This window comes from Zootoca vivipara, chromosome 10 (assembly GCF_963506605.1).
Source record: "Zootoca vivipara chromosome 10, rZooViv1.1, whole genome shotgun sequence".
NCBI classification, from domain to species: domain Eukaryota; kingdom Metazoa; phylum Chordata; class Lepidosauria; order Squamata; family Lacertidae; genus Zootoca; species Zootoca vivipara.
This window is the reverse complement of record NC_083285.1, coordinates 69,575,272-69,593,135: the sequence shown is the minus strand read 5'-3', so window position 1 is coordinate 69,593,135 and position 17,864 is coordinate 69,575,272. Positions and strand designations below refer to the sequence as shown.

Sequence of the window (17,864 nt, the reverse complement as noted above, 5' to 3'; positions counted from 1 at the left end):
CTGATAAGGTTAAACGTTAGAATAGGGAGTGTAGCTCGGTTAATGTATAGAAATGTGTTTGACTCTGATAGTTAGATTGTAAGCCAAGCCTCTGAAGGGAGGGGCGGCAGCAGTAGGGAGAGATATAAGCTTAAGCCTGTACATTGCTCTTGGCTCTTCGCCACTCAGGTCGTGGAGCCCGCCTTTGCAAACGCGTTACAATAAAGAGGAACCGGTAAGACTTACCTCGGTGTCTCCTTGTCTGATTGCAAGTCCACGTAAGGGACTTCTCACAATTTTGGCGCCCAACGTGGGGCCCTCGACGGTCTGCGCGGCAGGAATCTCGGGAGAGGGTCGGCCGGCACTCTGTTCTTTTCAGAGAGACCCACTGTCCGGATCCTGTGGTGACAGATCCCGAGGGCTGAACGACGGAGAACCGATTTAAGTGTGTTTAAGGGAAATAAGAGAAAGGAAGCGGTCAGGGACCGTTGCAGTCACGAACTGCCTTGCCCTGCAGGGACGCCTGTCAGTTCACTAGCCACACCGAGAAGGGGGCACTGGACTGAAAGGGGTGAGTATTGTGTGATTTCCTGAGAAGGGAAAGACAGGGGAGAAGAAGTCAGAGGAACTGACAGAAAATAAGGAACAGAGAATAAGGGACCCCGCAGCAGAGGTAGGGGCAAGAGGCCTGATCAGCCTCGTGGAAGTGGTCTAGTAGGCACGCAGTAGAGGTAAGACGTGACCGAACTATCCTTCCATAGGGTAAAGGTAAAACGTGTAAGGTAAAAATAAAATAAAATAAAATAAAAATGGGAAGGTAAAAGGGAACCAGGTTAGGTTGGGAGGCTGTTTGTGTGAGGCGCCTATATGCATGGAGTGTGAAAGAGTGGGGGACCGTAGAGGAAACCCAAAACTGAGTGTGGGTCTCTGCCTTGGCAGAGACCGGACTGGGCAGTAGTGCGTTTCCTGCGTGTGGGCGACCACCCAGGCCACAAAACTCAGGTGCGAGTGTGTGAGTGCAGTGAATAATTGAGGTGAAGGGAAAATGGGGGGAGGCTCATCAACCCCAGTGTATAAGAGTTTAATGGAACAAGCAAATTCCTTAAAATGAAGGAAAGATATATATATATAGTTATATGTTACATGTTGTCTATTATGTGTGTTTGTTAAGTATATGTGAGTCTGTTCTTTGTGTCTCTGTCAAAAGGCCAGACAGAAACCCATAAATAATTAGAGAAAAATCCAGCCTGAGAGTCTGTATGTTAGAGATCTCTGTTTTTCTTGAAGTAAATAAGAGCTGTACTCAAGACTGAAAATGTTCAAGGGATTTGTTTAAATTTGGCCATAATATCCACAGATAGTTATAATTGCAAGCTTGCTCAAAAAAAAAAAAAAAAAATTAGTTTAAAGAAGCCATGTTGGACCTGATCAATCTTAAACATGGAAATGTAAGAATGAGGTGTGCAAATGTTTTGTCAAAAGAAGGGCTCCAAAATAGAGTCTTCCTCTAAGTGGTAGAAAGGAAAGGAAAGAATTCCTGTACGTGTTAAATTGTGTTCTGAGAGGGGGATTGCCCCCCCCCCCTTGCAATTAAAGAGGAAAGAAATTTGGAACTTATGGGGAATGTTTAGTTGGAATTGAGTTTATGAGAGAGCTAATCTACCGTCATGTTCTATTCTACTTTGAAATGTGCTGTGAATTTAGCCCAATGTTTTAATACGGCGTGCCTTCTAGGAAAATATTATTAAAGGTAGAGGCTCCATAGCCAGCAATTGTCTACCTGAGTCCAGTTTTAGCTTTGGTTCAGTTGGGCAGAAGGGCTCCTACAGTTTCTGTGAGAGCAGCCAGGATTTACTAATAAGTAAACTTACTCCCAAGTAAGCTTCCTTCCATGGGAAAGCTGAAAGGGAGGGGGAAAGTATTGCTAGGAACTCCATTTGGTGTGGAAGGTACTCACCCCTTCTCAGTTTCTGTATGTGCTTATTTAACCCTTAGTTACTCCTATCCTTTGCGTTAGGCGTACCATGCAAATGAGGATGATTTTTCTCTAGAAAATTCACCCAACTTGGGTATCTTATAACTCTATGGTAGTTACCTCTGCAAAGCAAGTTTTTGAACAAAATGTGGGGTAGCTCCTAATAAGCAATGGATTTTAGGGATACTAAAAAAAAAAAAACAGACTAGGGCTGGGTGATAGCTGGCTTTCAACATCATGGTATATCAGCAGCTTAGCATCATGATATCCTGATAGACCATGATGTGTGCCCCCCCCCCAAATATGGACCAGGTGGTGGTAGAGGGTGGGGGGGGGAAGTCTAACAGAGACCTCACCCCCCTCTCTGGCTCATGCTGGAGGCAAGGTGGGGGTTAAACTTCCCACTTGAGGGGAATGCAACTGCATGCCTCTCAATGGAGAACTGGGACAGAACTTGCATTTCCCCAGCTGAGCAGCCACGATCCCACACCTGCTTGCGTGCAGAGGGACTCAGGAGGCAGCAGTTTCACCCATGATACACTGCTGAGTGAAGCCGTAGTTGCAGTCTGTCCCTCATGCTGGTCCTGGGCAATGTATCAGCCAGGCCTAGTGGGGTTGAGGGAAGGAGCAGCCACAGAGGTCGGATGAGGGGGGGAAGGAAAGCAGAGTCACTTCCACCGCATGGTTTGAGTGGAAGGGGATGAGGGGGTACCGGTACTTCAAGCCGCCATCAGCAGGGCAGCGAGCGGTGGCAGCCAGTGAAGATGCATGCCCACTGTGGCTGCTGCTGCTGCTTTCTTGCTGATTAAGAGAGGCTGCTTTGCCTCAGTGAGAAGGGAAGGTAGTGCCATGGTGCCTTGAAGTGAGGATGATCTGTCAGTGTGAGGGGAAGGCAGGGTTTCGCAATCGGCTGCCCTGTTTTCCCTCAGCCTGAGGAGTGAAACATTGCTATGTATTGGCAGGTCAAAATATATAAACTGATTCTGGCCAATCTATTAAAAAACCACACAGTGATATAACAGACCATAAAATTTGTGCTATTACCATGCAAAAATGACAAAAATTAGTTGGGGGGAGGCAAGGGATGGGGCCGTGTACCACATGGGTGTACTCCGTGGACCCCCAGGGGTCCCCGAACCCCTATTTGGGAACCATTGTTTTAGAGGGTCAGATTGGATGACCTTAGGTCCCTTCCAATTCTGTTACTTTATGGCTAGGTGGAAGGCAACGTGTCTGCAAGCCTACAAATTTCTTGCTGAGTAGGGGAGTTAAATGGTGGATTGTATGTTGTATGTGCAGTGAAGGTGCTAGGTAGGTAGAAGGAGAAAGAGAGAATGTGTCTGCAAGAAAAGGAAAAGGAAGTTAAATTAGATTCCATTCGATTGTTGAATTGGCTGGGCAACCTGGGAGTCAAGGTATCCAGGGAAAAGTTGCAGTTCACTGAAAGGAGAGTTAAATATTTAGGGCACATATTGGATGGGGGAACCAGACAATTGGACCCAGATAGGGTAAGAGGTATCATGGAATTGAGACCCCCGAGAACTAGGACTGATGTGCGAAGGATGTTGGGATTGCTGGGATATTGTAGATTATGGATAGACCAATATTCAAAATTAACCCAATTCTTGAATAAGAAGCTAACTGGGAAGGAAGAGGAAGTATTGTGGGATGAAGGAGACAGGGAAAGATGGGAAGAAATTAAGAGAACCCTAATCGCCAGTCCGGCATTGGCCCTGCCCAACTTACAACAACCCTTCCACCTATATGTGACAGTGGCATCCCAAACGGCAGTGGGGGTGCTAGCTCAGAAAAGGGGAGGAAGATACCACCCGGTGGCTTATTTGAGTACAACATTAGAACCAGTGGTCAGAGGGTGGCCAGCGTGTATACAAGCAGTAGCAGCAGCAGCTGAACTGGTTCTAGAAAGCAGAAAACTGACTTTTGGGGGAGCCTTGATTGTACACAGCCCTCACCAGATCGGGGCAGTCATGACGGGAGCCGCTCCGACCTGGATGACGGACAGACGTCTGGTACAATATGAGGGAATTTTGAGAACAGGCTCAGACATCACTATTGGGACAGACAGGAACTTGAATCCCGCGGAATTTCTTAGGGGAGAAAGGAAGGAATGGGAGCCAGATGAGCATGACTGCCTGAGAGATATAGAATTGATGGCAAAAGTAAGGGAAGATCTAAGTGAAGTGCCATTGAAGGAAGGTGAAAGGTGGTTTGTGGATGGGTCCAGCTATGTTAGAGAAGGCAGAAGGAAGTCAGGATATGCAGTGGTAAAGGAAGATGGGGAGGCTATAGAAAGCGGGGCGCTCCCCAGCACTTGGTCAGCTCAAAAATGTGAAGTGATGGCATTGACTCGTGCCCTAGAATTAGCAAAAGGATTGGATATAACCATATGGACAGATTCAAGATACGCGTGGGGAGTGGTTCATACTTTTGGCAGGACATGGAGAGAGAGAGGTTTTATTAAGGCAGATGGGAAACGGATTGAGCATGTGGCCTTGTTGGAACGGTTGCTAGAATCTCTAATGGGACCACGGAAAGTAGGGATTGTGCATATTCTAGCTCATACCAAGGGACATAGTCCAGAGGAGCAGGGAAATGCATGGGCAGACCTCAGGGCGCGAGAAGCAGCTGAGGGAGAGCCCAGAGACGAAGTAATTAGGCAATGTGTCCTACAGGTTCCGGTGATAGATCCGCAGGACCTGAAAAATTTAGTATTTACTCAAAAGGAAAAGGAATATATGGAAAAGGAGGGGTGGAAAAAGAAAGGAGATGATTGGGAAACCCCAGAGAGACAGATGGTCCTTCCTAAATCGGTGATGCTAAATATTTTAGAGAAAATACACGCGGGAAGCCATCTGGGCACTGAGGGAATGGTTAATCTGGTGAAACCCCTGTATTGGAGCAGGGACATGTGGCCCATGGCGCACGCCATTGCATGGAAATGTTTAATATGTCAGAAGGTCAATAAGGCCCGAGCCAGAAAGACAGAAAGGGGCGGGCGACCGTTAGCGGTGTGGCCATTCCAAAGGATACAAGTAGATTTTACTGAGTTGCCAGAAAGAGGGGGGCAAAAGTATTTGTTGGTGTTTAAGGATCATCTCACAGGATGGGTTGAGGCCTTTCCCAGCCGCAGAGCCACGGCCCAAGTGGTTGGAAAAGCCATCCTGGAGCATATTCTTCCTCGCTATGGGATAACGGAAGCAATAGACTCAGATAGGGGGACCCATTTCACCCAATTGGCAATGCAAGAGGTGATGAGGGCGGTGGGAATCACATGGAACTTTCACACCCCCTGGCATCCTGAGAGTAGTGGGAAAGTGGAACGGGCCAATGGAGAGATTAAGAAACACTTGACCAAGCTGTATCTAGAGAATGGTTTGCCCTGGACAAAGAATCTCCCCCTGGCCTTATTAAGGATGAGGGTGGCTCCCCGGAAGGACACTGGACTGTCCCCATTTGAAATGATGATGGGCCACCCCTATCTAGCTCCCCTAGGAAACCCTCAGATTGAATTTAGGGATCAGTTCACCCGGAAATATCTGCAGTCACTGTCCCAGTCTTTGTTATCCTTTCACAGGCAAGGCGTACTAGCACAGAGACCCCCACTCTTGGAACAACAGCACAGCTTCCAACCTGGAGACCTGGTCCTGATAAAAGCGTGGCGGTCGGAGAAACTCACCCCGAGTTGGGAGGGCCCATACCAAGTCCTACTCACCACTGAGTCAGCAGTACGGACCAGAGAGCATGGATGGACCCACTACCACCGGGTGAAGAAAGCCCCGCCGGAGAGTTGGACGGCAACGGCCAGTCCAGATAACCCGCTAAGAGTGACTCTTACAAAATCAGGAACCAGAATCCAGCAGAGCACTCCTAGACTGTAAATGTGTCTGTTCTGCACGTGTGAGTGTTTCTTTGAATGCTGTTGCTGTGCGCATTGTGAGGGGTGTGTGCTGTGTGTGCATTGTACTGAAGAGTGTAATATAGTTTTCATAGAGGAGGTTATAATCCAGCATTGTAGGATCAAATACAGCCGGGGAAAGAACAAACATGTTCCAGATAGCCCAAAACAGGCAGGGATACATAGCACATAACACCACAAGGGGAGCCGGGAAGGTTATGGTCTGCTTTGATGCCTGTCTAGCAATAAACAAAGGCCAAGGACCAAATGGGAACGCCGGAATTGGATGTGGAAGTTACGAATGGGAACGATCCTATTTACAAGACAGAAAATATCTTTTCAAACATATTAAAGGAGAAAACGTGGGCGCTGGGAGGGGTCTGTGGAAAATTCAATCTGACCAATTGTTGTATAGAAATAGATGATAGTGGAAAGGTGGTAAAGGACATAGCTGATAGAATGGTTAAATTAGCTCACGTGCCGGTTCAAACGTGGGATGGATTCAATTTTAAGGACATGTTCAGTACCTGGTTTCCAAAATTACCCGGACTACAGGCAATTGTAGCCCTTATTGGACTAATAGCAGCAGGGTGCATCCTGATCCCATGCATATTGCCCATCTTTGTCCGAGCTATTAATAATTCACTGGCTCTATTAGCAGAGAGAAAAGTACATACACATTTGATGACAATGAGGTATACGGCAGTTTCCACCAGGGAGGATGAGAATAATCAAAGCAGATTGGGACATGAACTACTCTGTGAGTTTGAGACAAGATATAAAAAGAGGGGGGATTGTGGGAAAAACTAAGTCAGGATGTCACTAAAACAAAGACAGGATGTGCCTCAAACTCAGTGGAAAATTCCAGGGTGCCCTGTCAGCTGAGTTAGAGGGTGCCATAGAGATAAGGAAGCATAGCCCCTGCTTCCTGATAAGGTTAAACGTTAGAATAGGGAGTGTAGCTCGGTTAATGTATAGAAATGTGTTTGACTCTGATAGTTAGATTGTAAGCCAAGCCTCTGAAGGGAGGGGCGGCAGCAGTAGGGAGAGATATAAGCTTAAGCCTGTACATTGCTCTTGGCTCTTCGCCACTCAGGTCGTGGAGCCCGCCTTTGCAAACGCGTTACAATAAAGAGGAACCGGTAAGACTTACCTCGGTGTCTCCTTGTCTGATTGCAAGTCCACGTAAGGGACTTCTCACAATTTTGGCGCCCAACGTGGGGCCCTCGACGGTCTGCGCGGCAGGAATCTCGGGAGAGGGTCGGCCGGCACTCTGTTCTTTTCAGAGAGACCCACTGTCCGGATCCTGTGGTGACAGATCCCGAGGGCTGAACGACGGAGAACCGATTTAAGTGTGTTTAAGGGAAATAAGAGAAAGGAAGCGGTCAGGGACCGTTGCAGTCACGAACTGCCTTGCCCTGCAGGGACGCCTGTCAGTTCACTAGCCACACCGAGAAGGGGGCACTGGACTGAAAGGGGTGAGTATTGTGTGATTTCCTGAGAAGGGAAAGACAGGGGAGAAGAAGTCAGAGGAACTGACAGAAAATAAGGAACAGAGAATAAGGGACCCCGCAGCAGAGGTAGGGGCAAGAGGCCTGATCAGCCTCGTGGAAGTGGTCTAGTAGGCACGCAGTAGAGGTAAGACGTGACCGAACTATCCTTCCATAGGGTAAAGGTAAAACGTGTAAGGTAAAAATAAAATAAAATAAAATAAAAATGGGAAGGTAAAAGGGAACCAGGTTAGGTTGGGAGGCTGTTTGTGTGAGGCGCCTATATGCATGGAGTGTGAAAGAGTGGGGGACCGTAGAGGAAACCCAAAACTGAGTGTGGGTCTCTGCCTTGGCAGAGACCGGACTGGGCAGTAGTGCGTTTCCTGCGTGTGGGCGACCACCCAGGCCACAAAACTCAGGTGCGAGTGTGTGAGTGCAGTGAATAATTGAGGTGAAGGGAAAATGGGGGGAGGCTCATCAACCCCAGTGTATAAGAGTTTAATGGAACAAGCAAATTCCTTAAAATGAAGGAAAGATATATATATATAGTTATATGTTACATGTTGTCTATTATGTGTGTTTGTTAAGTATATGTGAGTCTGTTCTTTGTGTCTCTGTCAAAAGGCCAGACAGAAACCCATAAATAATTAGAGAAAAATCCAGCCTGAGAGTCTGTATGTTAGAGATCTCTGTTTTTCTTGAAGTAAATAAGAGCTGTACTCAAGACTGAAAATGTTCAAGGGATTTGTTTAAATTTGGCCATAATATCCACAGATAGTTATAATTGCAAGCTTGCTCAAAAAAAAAAAAAAATTAGTTTAAAGAAGCCATGTTGGACCTGATCAATCTTAAACATGGAAATGTAAGAATGAGGTGTGCAAATGTTTTGTCAAAAGAAGGGCTCCAAAATAGAGTCTTCCTCTAAGTGGTAGAAAGGAAAGGAAAGAATTCCTGTACGTGTTAAATTGTGTTCTGAGAGGGGGATTGCCCCCCCCTTGCAATTAAAGAGGAAAGAAATTTGGAACTTATGGGGAATGTTTAGTTGGAATTGAGTTTATGAGAGAGCTAATCTACCGTCATGTTCTATTCTACTTTGAAATGTGCTGTGAATTTAGCCCAATGTTTTAATACGGCGTGCCTTCTAGGAAAATATTATTAAAGGTAGAGGCTCCATAGCCAGCAATTGTCTACCTGAGTCCAGTTTTAGCTTTGGTTCAGTTGGGCAGAAGGGCTCCTACAGTTTCTGTGAGAGCAGCCAGGATTTACTAATAAGTAAACTTACTCCCAAGTAAGCTTCCTTCCATGGGAAAGCTGAAAGGGAGGGGGAAAGTATTGCTAGGAACTCCATTTGGTGTGGAAGGTACTCACCCCTTCTCAGTTTCTGTATGTGCTTATTTAACCCTTAGTTACTCCTATCCTTTGCGTTAGGCGTACCATGCAAATGAGGATGATTTTTCTCTAGAAAATTCACCCAACTTGGGTATCTTATAACTCTATGGTAGTTACCTCTGCAAAGCAAGTTTTTGAACAAAATGTGGGGTAGCTCCTAATAAGCAATGGATTTTAGGGATACTAAAAAAAAAAAACAGACTAGGGCTGGGTGATAGCTGGCTTTCAACATCATGGTATATCAGCAGCTTAGCATCATGATATCCTGATAGACCATGATGTGTGCCCCCCCCCAAATATGGACCAGGTGGTGGTAGAGGGTGGGGGGGGGGAAGTCTAACAGAGACCTCACCCCCCTCTCTGGCTCATGCTGGAGGCAAGGTGGGGGTTAAACTTCTCACTTGAGGGGAATGCAACTGCATGCCTCTCAATGGAGAACTGGGACAGAACTTGCATTTCCCCAGCTGAGCAGCCGCGATCCCACACCTGCTTGCGTGCAGAGGGACTCAGGAGGCAGCAGTTTCACCCATGATACACTGCTGAGTGAAGCCGTAGTTGCAGTCTGTCCCTCATGCTGGTCCTGGGCAATGTATCAGCCAGGCCTAGTGGGGTTGAGGGAAGGAGCAGCCACAGAGGTCGGATGAGGGGGGGAAGGAAAGCAGAGTCACTTCCACCGCATGGTTTGAGTGGAAGGGGATGAGGGGGTACCGGTACTTCAAGCCGCCATCAGCAGGGCAGCGAGCGGTGGCAGCCAGTGAAGATGCATGCCCACTGTGGCTGCTGCTGCTGCTTTCTTGCTGATTAAGAGAGGCTGCTTTGCCTCAGTGAGAAGGGAAGGTAGTGCCATGGTGCCTTGAAGTGAGGATGATCTGTCAGTGTGAGGGGAAGGCAGGGTTTCGCAATCGGCTGCCCTGTTTTCCCTCAGCCTGAGGAGTGAAACATTGCTATGTATTGGCAGGTCAAAATATATAAACTGATTCTGGCCAATCTATTAAAAAACCACACAGTGATATAACAGACCATAAAATTTGTGCTATTACCATGCAAAAATGACAAAAATTAGTTGGGGGGAGGCAAGGGATGGGGCCGTGTACCACATGGGTGTACTCCGTGGACCCCCAGGGGTCCCCGAACCCCTATTTGGGAACCATTGTTTTAGAGGGTCAGATTGGATGACCTTAGGTCCCTTCCAATTCTGTTACTTTATGGCTAGGTGGAAGGCAACGTGTCTGCAAGCCTACAAATTTCTTGCTGAGTAGGGGAGTTAAATGGTGGATTGTATGTTGTATGTGCAGTGAAGGTGCTAGGTAGGTAGAAGGAGAAAGAGAGAATGTGTCTGCAAGAAAAGGAAAAGGAAGTTAAATTAGATTCCATTCGATTGTTGAATTGGCTGGGCAACCTGGGAGTCAAGGTATCCAGGGAAAAGTTGCAGTTCACTGAAAGGAGAGTTAAATATTTAGGGCACATATTGGATGGGGGAACCAGACAATTGGACCCAGATAGGGTAAGAGGTATCATGGAATTGAGACCCCCGAGAACTAGGACTGATGTGCGAAGGATGTTGGGATTGCTGGGATATTGTAGATTATGGATAGACCAATATTCAAAATTAACCCAATTCTTGAATAAGAAGCTAACTGGGAAGGAAGAGGAAGTATTGTGGGATGAAGGAGACAGGGAAAGATGGGAAGAAATTAAGAGAACCCTAATCGCCAGTCCGGCATTGGCCCTGCCCAACTTACAACAACCCTTCCACCTATATGTGACAGTGGCATCCCAAACGGCAGTGGGGGTGCTAGCTCAGAAAAGGGGAGGAAGATACCACCCGGTGGCTTATTTGAGTACAACATTAGAACCAGTGGTCAGAGGGTGGCCAGCGTGTATACAAGCAGTAGCAGCAGCAGCTGAACTGGTTCTAGAAAGCAGAAAACTGACTTTTGGGGGAGCCTTGATTGTACACAGCCCTCACCAGATCGGGGCGGTCATGACGGGAGCCGCTCCGACCTGGATGACGGACAGACGTCTGGTACAATATGAGGGAATTTTGAGAACAGGCTCAGACATCACTATTGGGACAGACAGGAACTTGAATCCCGCGGAATTTCTTAGGGGAGAAAGGAAGGAATGGGAGCCAGATGAGCATGACTGCCTGAGAGATATAGAATTGATGGCAAAAGTAAGGGAAGATCTAAGTGAAGTGCCATTGAAGGAAGGTGAAAGGTGGTTTGTGGATGGGTCCAGCTATGTTAGAGAAGGCAGAAGGAAGTCAGGATATGCAGTGGTAAAGGAAGATGGGGAGGCTATAGAAAGCGGGGCGCTCCCCAGCACTTGGTCAGCTCAAAAATGTGAAGTGATGGCATTGACTCGTGCCCTAGAATTAGCAAAAGGATTGGATATAACCATATGGACAGATTCAAGATACGCGTGGGGAGTGGTTCATACTTTTGGCAGGACATGGAGAGAGAGAGGTTTTATTAAGGCAGATGGGAAACGGATTGAGCATGTGGCCTTGTTGGAACGGTTGCTAGAATCTCTAATGGGACCACGGAAAGTAGGGATTGTGCATATTCTAGCTCATACCAAGGGACATAGTCCAGAGGAGCAGGGAAATGCATGGGCAGACCTCAGGGCGCGAGAAGCAGCTGAGGGAGAGCCCAGAGACGAAGTAATTAGGCAATGTGTCCTACAGGTTCCGGTGATAGATCCGCAGGACCTGAAAAATTTAGTATTTACTCAAAAGGAAAAGGAATATATGGAAAAGGAGGGGTGGAAAAAGAAAGGAGATGATTGGGAAACCCCAGAGAGACAGATGGTCCTTCCTAAATCGGTGATGCTAAATATTTTAGAGAAAATACACGCGGGAAGCCATCTGGGCACTGAGGGAATGGTTAATCTGGTGAAACCCCTGTATTGGAGCAGGGACATGTGGCCCATGGCGCACGCCATTGCATGGAAATGTTTAATATGTCAGAAGGTCAATAAGGCCCGAGCCAGAAAGACAGAAAGGGGCGGGCGACCGTTAGCGGTGTGGCCATTCCAAAGGATACAAGTAGATTTTACTGAGTTGCCAGAAAGAGGGGGGCAAAAGTATTTGTTGGTGTTTAAGGATCATCTCACAGGATGGGTTGAGGCCTTTCCCAGCCGCAGAGCCACGGCCCAAGTGGTTGGAAAAGCCATCCTGGAGCATATTCTTCCTCGCTATGGGATAACGGAAGCAATAGACTCAGATAGGGGGACCCATTTCACCCAATTGGCAATGCAAGAGGTGATGAGGGCGGTGGGAATCACATGGAACTTTCACACCCCCTGGCATCCTGAGAGTAGTGGGAAAGTGGAACGGGCCAATGGAGAGATTAAGAAACACTTGACCAAGCTGTATCTAGAGAATGGTTTGCCCTGGACAAAGAATCTCCCCCTGGCCTTATTAAGGATGAGGGTGGCTCCCCGGAAGGACACTGGACTGTCCCCATTTGAAATGATGATGGGCCACCCCTATCTAGCTCCCCTAGGAAACCCTCAGATTGAATTTAGGGATCAGTTCACCCGGAAATATCTGCAGTCACTGTCCCAGTCTTTGTTATCCTTTCACAGGCAAGGCGTACTAGCACAGAGACCCCCACTCTTGGAACAACAGCACAGCTTCCAACCTGGAGACCTGGTCCTGATAAAAGCGTGGCGGTCGGAGAAACTCACCCCGAGTTGGGAGGGCCCATACCAAGTCCTACTCACCACTGAGTCAGCAGTACGGACCAGAGAGCATGGATGGACCCACTACCACCGGGTGAAGAAAGCCCCGCCGGAGAGTTGGACGGCAACGGCCAGTCCAGATAACCCGCTAAGAGTGACTCTTACAAAATCAGGAACCAGAATCCAGCAGAGCACTCCTAGACTGTAAATGTGTCTGTTCTGCACGTGTGAGTGTTTCTTTGAATGCTGTTGCTGTGCGCATTGTGAGGGGTGTGTGCTGTGTGTGCATTGTACTGAAGAGTGTAATATAGTTTTCATAGAGGAGGTTATAATCCAGCATTGTAGGATCAAATACAGCCGGGGAAAGAACAAACATGTTCCAGATAGCCCAAAACAGGCAGGGATACATAGCACATAACACCACAAGGGGAGCCGGGAAGGTTATGGTCTGCTTTGATGCCTGTCTAGCAATAAACAAAGGCCAAGGACCAAATGGGAACGCCGGAATTGGATGTGGAAGTTACGAATGGGAACGATCCTATTTACAAGACAGAAAATATCTTTTCAAACATATTAAAGGAGAAAACGTGGGCGCTGGGAGGGGTCTGTGGAAAATTCAATCTGACCAATTGTTGTATAGAAATAGATGATAGTGGAAAGGTGGTAAAGGACATAGCTGATAGAATGGTTAAATTAGCTCACGTGCCGGTTCAAACGTGGGATGGATTCAATTTTAAGGACATGTTCAGTACCTGGTTTCCAAAATTACCCGGACTACAGGCAATTGTAGCCCTTATTGGACTAATAGCAGCAGGGTGCATCCTGATCCCATGCATATTGCCCATCTTTGTCCGAGCTATTAATAATTCACTGGCTCTATTAGCAGAGAGAAAAGTACATACACATTTGATGACAATGAGGTATACGGCAGTTTCCACCAGGGAGGATGAGAATAATCAAAGCAGATTGGGACATGAACTACTCTGTGAGTTTGAGACAAGATATAAAAAGAGGGGGGATTGTGGGAAAAACTAAGTCAGGATGTCACTAAAACAAAGACAGGATGTGCCTCAAACTCAGTGGAAAATTCCAGGGTGCCCTGTCAGCTGAGTTAGAGGGTGCCATAGAGATAAGGAAGCATAGCCCCTGCTTCCTGATAAGGTTAAACGTTAGAATAGGGAGTGTAGCTCGGTTAATGTATAGAAATGTGTTTGACTCTGATAGTTAGATTGTAAGCCAAGCCTCTGAAGGGAGGGGCGGCAGCAGTAGGGAGAGATATAAGCTTAAGCCTGTACATTGCTCTTGGCTCTTCGCCACTCAGGTCGTGGAGCCCGCCTTTGCAAACGCGTTACAATAAAGAGGAACCGGTAAGACTTACCTCGGTGTCTCCTTGTCTGATTGCAAGTCCACGTAAGGGACTTCTCACACATTCATAGTTTTACAAATTTATATCCAGTTACCTCTTACTTGCATTTTTTCCAGACTAGAAATTCTCACAGGCACAACCTTTATTACAGTATTTATTATTTACAGTATACCCCGCCCATCCTGGGGGTTGTATTAAAATACAATAAAACATCGGGCATTAAAAACTTCCCTAAAGAGGGCTGCCTTCAGATGTCTTCTAAAAGTCAGATAGTTGTCTATTTCTTTGACATCTGATGGGAGGACGTTCCACAGGGTGGGAGCCACCACCAAGAAGGCCTTCTGCCTGGTTCCCTGTAACTTGGCTTCTCACAGGGAGGGAACCGCCAGAGGGCCCTTGGAGCTGGACCTTGGTATCTGGGCTGAACGATGGGGGTGGAGACGCTCCTTCAGGGATACTGTGCTGAGTGATTGCGGAACAACTCCAGGCATGGAGCTGGAGGATGCGGACCATTTGGATCCCTTCCAGGTGGGATTCAGGCCTCACCATGGGACTGAAACTGCCTTGGTCGCACTGGTTGATGATCTCTGGCGGGCCAGGGACAAAGATGAGAGCTGTTTCCTAGTTGCGCTGGGTCTCTCAGTGGCCTTTGATACCATCAACCATAACATCCTTCTGTACCATCTAGAGGGCTTGGGAGCTGGGGGCACTGTCATACAGTCCGCTCCTTCCTCTTGGGCCGTGTCCAGAAAGTGGTGGTGGGGGATGAGTGTTCAGACCCCTGCGCTCTCACTTGTGGGGTGCCTCAGGGTTCTGTCCTCTCCCCCATGCTTTTTAAAATCTACATGCAGCTGCTGGGAGAGATCATCAGGGGGGTTGGGCTGGGTGTTCATCAGTATGCGGATGATACCCAGCTCTACCTCTCTTTCAAATCAGAACCAGTGAAGGCAGTGAAGGCCCTGGAGGCGTTTGGAGGATGGATGGCGGCTAACAGATTGAGGTTGAATCCTGATAAGACAGAAGTACTGTTTTGGGGGGACAGAGGGCGGGTGGGTGTGGAGGACTCCCTGGTCCTGAATGGGGTAACGGTGCCCCTGAAGGACCAGATCCACAGCCTGGGAGTCCACCAGGGAAGTGACCGCATGGATGTTAAAATCCCATAGGACAATCAAACTAGGTGTCTCCAGGAGAACATCTGCCACGACCTGAAGCAGCTCGGCCAGGAAATCCTTGGTGCAGCGGGGAGGTCGGTACACCAAAAGGAATCCTGTACTGCCCCTGTTGCCCAACTTCCAGAACATGCACTCAGAAAAGTGGGTCTTCCCAATAGGACGCCTGATGTAAACTAGTGACTTCCTGAAAATCACTGTTAAACACACACACACACACCATATGACTTGGGCTGCTGTGCATACGAGAAACCTGGTGGACAAGCAGCGGCAAGGACAGGCCCATCTGCTTCATCCAACCAAGTCTCTGTCACCCATGTCATTTTGTAGATATAATCATAGAATCATAGAATCATAGAATCATAGAGTTGGAAGAGACCACAAGGGCCATCCAGTCCAACCCCCTGCCAAGCAGGAAACACCATCAAAGCATTCCTGACAGATGGCTGTCAAGCCTCTGCTTAAAGACCTCCAAATAAGGAGACTCCACCACACTCCTTGGCAGCAAATTCCACTGCCGAACAGCTCTTACTGTCAGGAAGTTCTTCCTAATGTTTAGGTGGAATTTTCTTTCTTGTAGTTTGAATCCGTTGCTCCGTGTCCGCTTCTCTGGAGCAGCAGAAAACAACCTTTCTCCCTCCTTTATATGACATCCTTTTATATATTTGAACATGGTTATCATATCACCCCTTAACCTTCTCTTCTCCAGGCTAAACATACCCAGCTCCCTAAGCCGTTCCTCATAAGGCATCGTTTCCAGGCCTTTGACCATTTTGGTTGCCCTCTTCTGGACACGTTCCAGCTTATCAGTATCCTTCTTGAACTGTGGTGCCCAGAACTGGACACAATACTCCAGGTGAGGTCTGACCAGAGCAGAATACAGTGGTACTATTACTTCCCTTGATCTAGATGCTATACTCCTATTGATGCAGCCCAGAATTGCATTGGCTTTTTTAGCTGCTGCATCACACTGCTGACTCATGTCAAGTTTGTGGTCAACCAAAACTCCTAGATCCTTTTCACATGTACTGCTCTCAAGCCAGGTGTCTCCCATCCTGTATTTGTGCCTTTCATTTTTTTTGCCCAAGTGTAGTACTTTACATTTCTCCTTGTTAAAATTCATCTTGTTTGCTTTGGCCCAGTTGTCTAATCTGTTAAGGTCATTCTGAAGTGTGATCCTGTCCTCTGGGGTGTTAGCCACCCCTCCCAACTTGGTGTCATCTGCAAACTTGCTCAGGATTCCCTCAAGCCCATCATCCAAGTCATTGATAAAGATGTTGAACAAGACTGGGCCCAAGACAGAACCCTGTGGCACCCCACTAGTCACTACTCTCCAGGATGAGGAGGAGCCATTGATGAGCACCCTTTGGGTTCGGTCAGTAATCCAGCTACAAATCCACTGAATGGTAGCATTGTCTAGCCCACATTTTACCAGCTTCTTTACAAGAATATCATGGGGCACCTTGTCAAAGGCCTTGCTGAAATCAAGATAGGCTACATCCACAGCGTTCCCTTCATCTACCAGGCTTGTAATTCTGTCAAAAAATGAGATCAGATTAGTCTGACATGACTTATTTTTCAGGAACCCATGCTGACTTTTAGTGATCACAGAGTTTCTTTCTAGGTGCTCACAGACTGTTTGCTTAATGATCTGCTCTAGAATCTTTCCTGGTATTGATGTCAGGCTGACTGGGCGGTAATTGTTTGGGTCCTCTCTTCCCCCCTTTTTGAAAATAGGGACAACATTTGCCCTCCTCCAGTCTGCTGGAACTTCGCCTGTTCTCCAGGAATTTTCAAAGATTATTGCCAGTGGTTCTGAAATCACCTCTGCCAGTTCTTTTAATACTCTTGGATGTAGTTCATCTGGCCCTGGAGACTTGAATACATCTAAACTAGCCAAGTATTCTTGTACTACCACCTCACTTATTCTGGGCTGTGTTCCCCCTGCTGAATCATCTGCTCCATATTCTTCAGGTCGGGTGTTTTTTTCTTTCTTGGAGAAGACTGAGGCAAAGAAGGCATTGAGGAGTTCTGCCCTTTCTCTGTCCCCTGTTTGCATTTCACCATCTTCTCCTCTGAGTGACCCCACTGTTTCCTTGTTTTTCCTTTTGCTACGAACATACCCATAAAAGCCCTTTTTGTTGCTTTTAACCTCTCTGGCGAGCCTGAGTTCATTCTGTGCTTTAGCTTTTCTGACTTTGTCTCTACACGTGCTGGCTATATGTTTGAATTCCTCTCTGGAGATTTCCCCCCTTTTCCATTTTTTGTACATATCCCTTTTAAATCTTAACTCAGTCAAAAGTTCTTTAGATAGCCAGCCTGGCTTCTTTAGGCACCTTCCATGTTTCCGTCTCATTGGTATTGCCTGAAGTTGTGCTTTTAATATCTCCCTTTTAACAAACTCCCAACCATCATGAACTCCCTTCCCTTTTAGTATTACTGTCCATGGGATTTCACCCAGCGTTTCCCTAAGTTTTCTGAAGTCGGCTTTCTTAAAGTCAAGAATTTGGACCTTAGTGTGCTTGGTTGCTCCTTTCCGCTGGATAATAAACTCCAGAAGAGCATGGTCACTCCCACCTAATGATCCTGCCACTTCTACCCCACTAACCAAGTCATCACTATTGGTTAGGACCAGATCTAAAATGGCTGATCCTCTTGTTGCTTCTCCCACTTTCTGGACAATGAAGTTGTCTGCAAGGCCAGTGAGGAATCTGTTCGACCTTATGCTCTTGGCTGAGTTTGACTTCCAACAAATATCAGGATAGTTGAAATCCCCCATTACTACTATCTCACTTCCTTTGGAATGCTTGGCCATCTGTTCCAGGAAGGCATCATCTGTGTCCTCAGTTTGGCTTGGGGATCTATAGTAAACTCCCACAATGAGATCACTGTT

At 47.2% G+C, this 17,864-nt stretch overlaps 1 protein-coding gene across 1 annotated transcript; it reads left to right on the top strand.

Moving 5' to 3' along the window:
• Positions 1-546: 546 nt before the first annotated feature.
• Positions 547-7,022, top strand: LOC132592712 (protein NYNRIN-like). Its single transcript, XM_060279291.1, has 2 exons — positions 547-761; positions 797-7,022. The coding sequence occupies exon 2, from the start codon at positions 3,289-3,291 to the stop codon at positions 5,851-5,853; it is 2,565 nt and encodes an 854-aa protein (XP_060135274.1). The 5' UTR covers positions 547-761; positions 797-3,288; the 3' UTR covers positions 5,854-7,022.
• Positions 7,023-17,864: the final 10,842 nt, after the last annotated feature.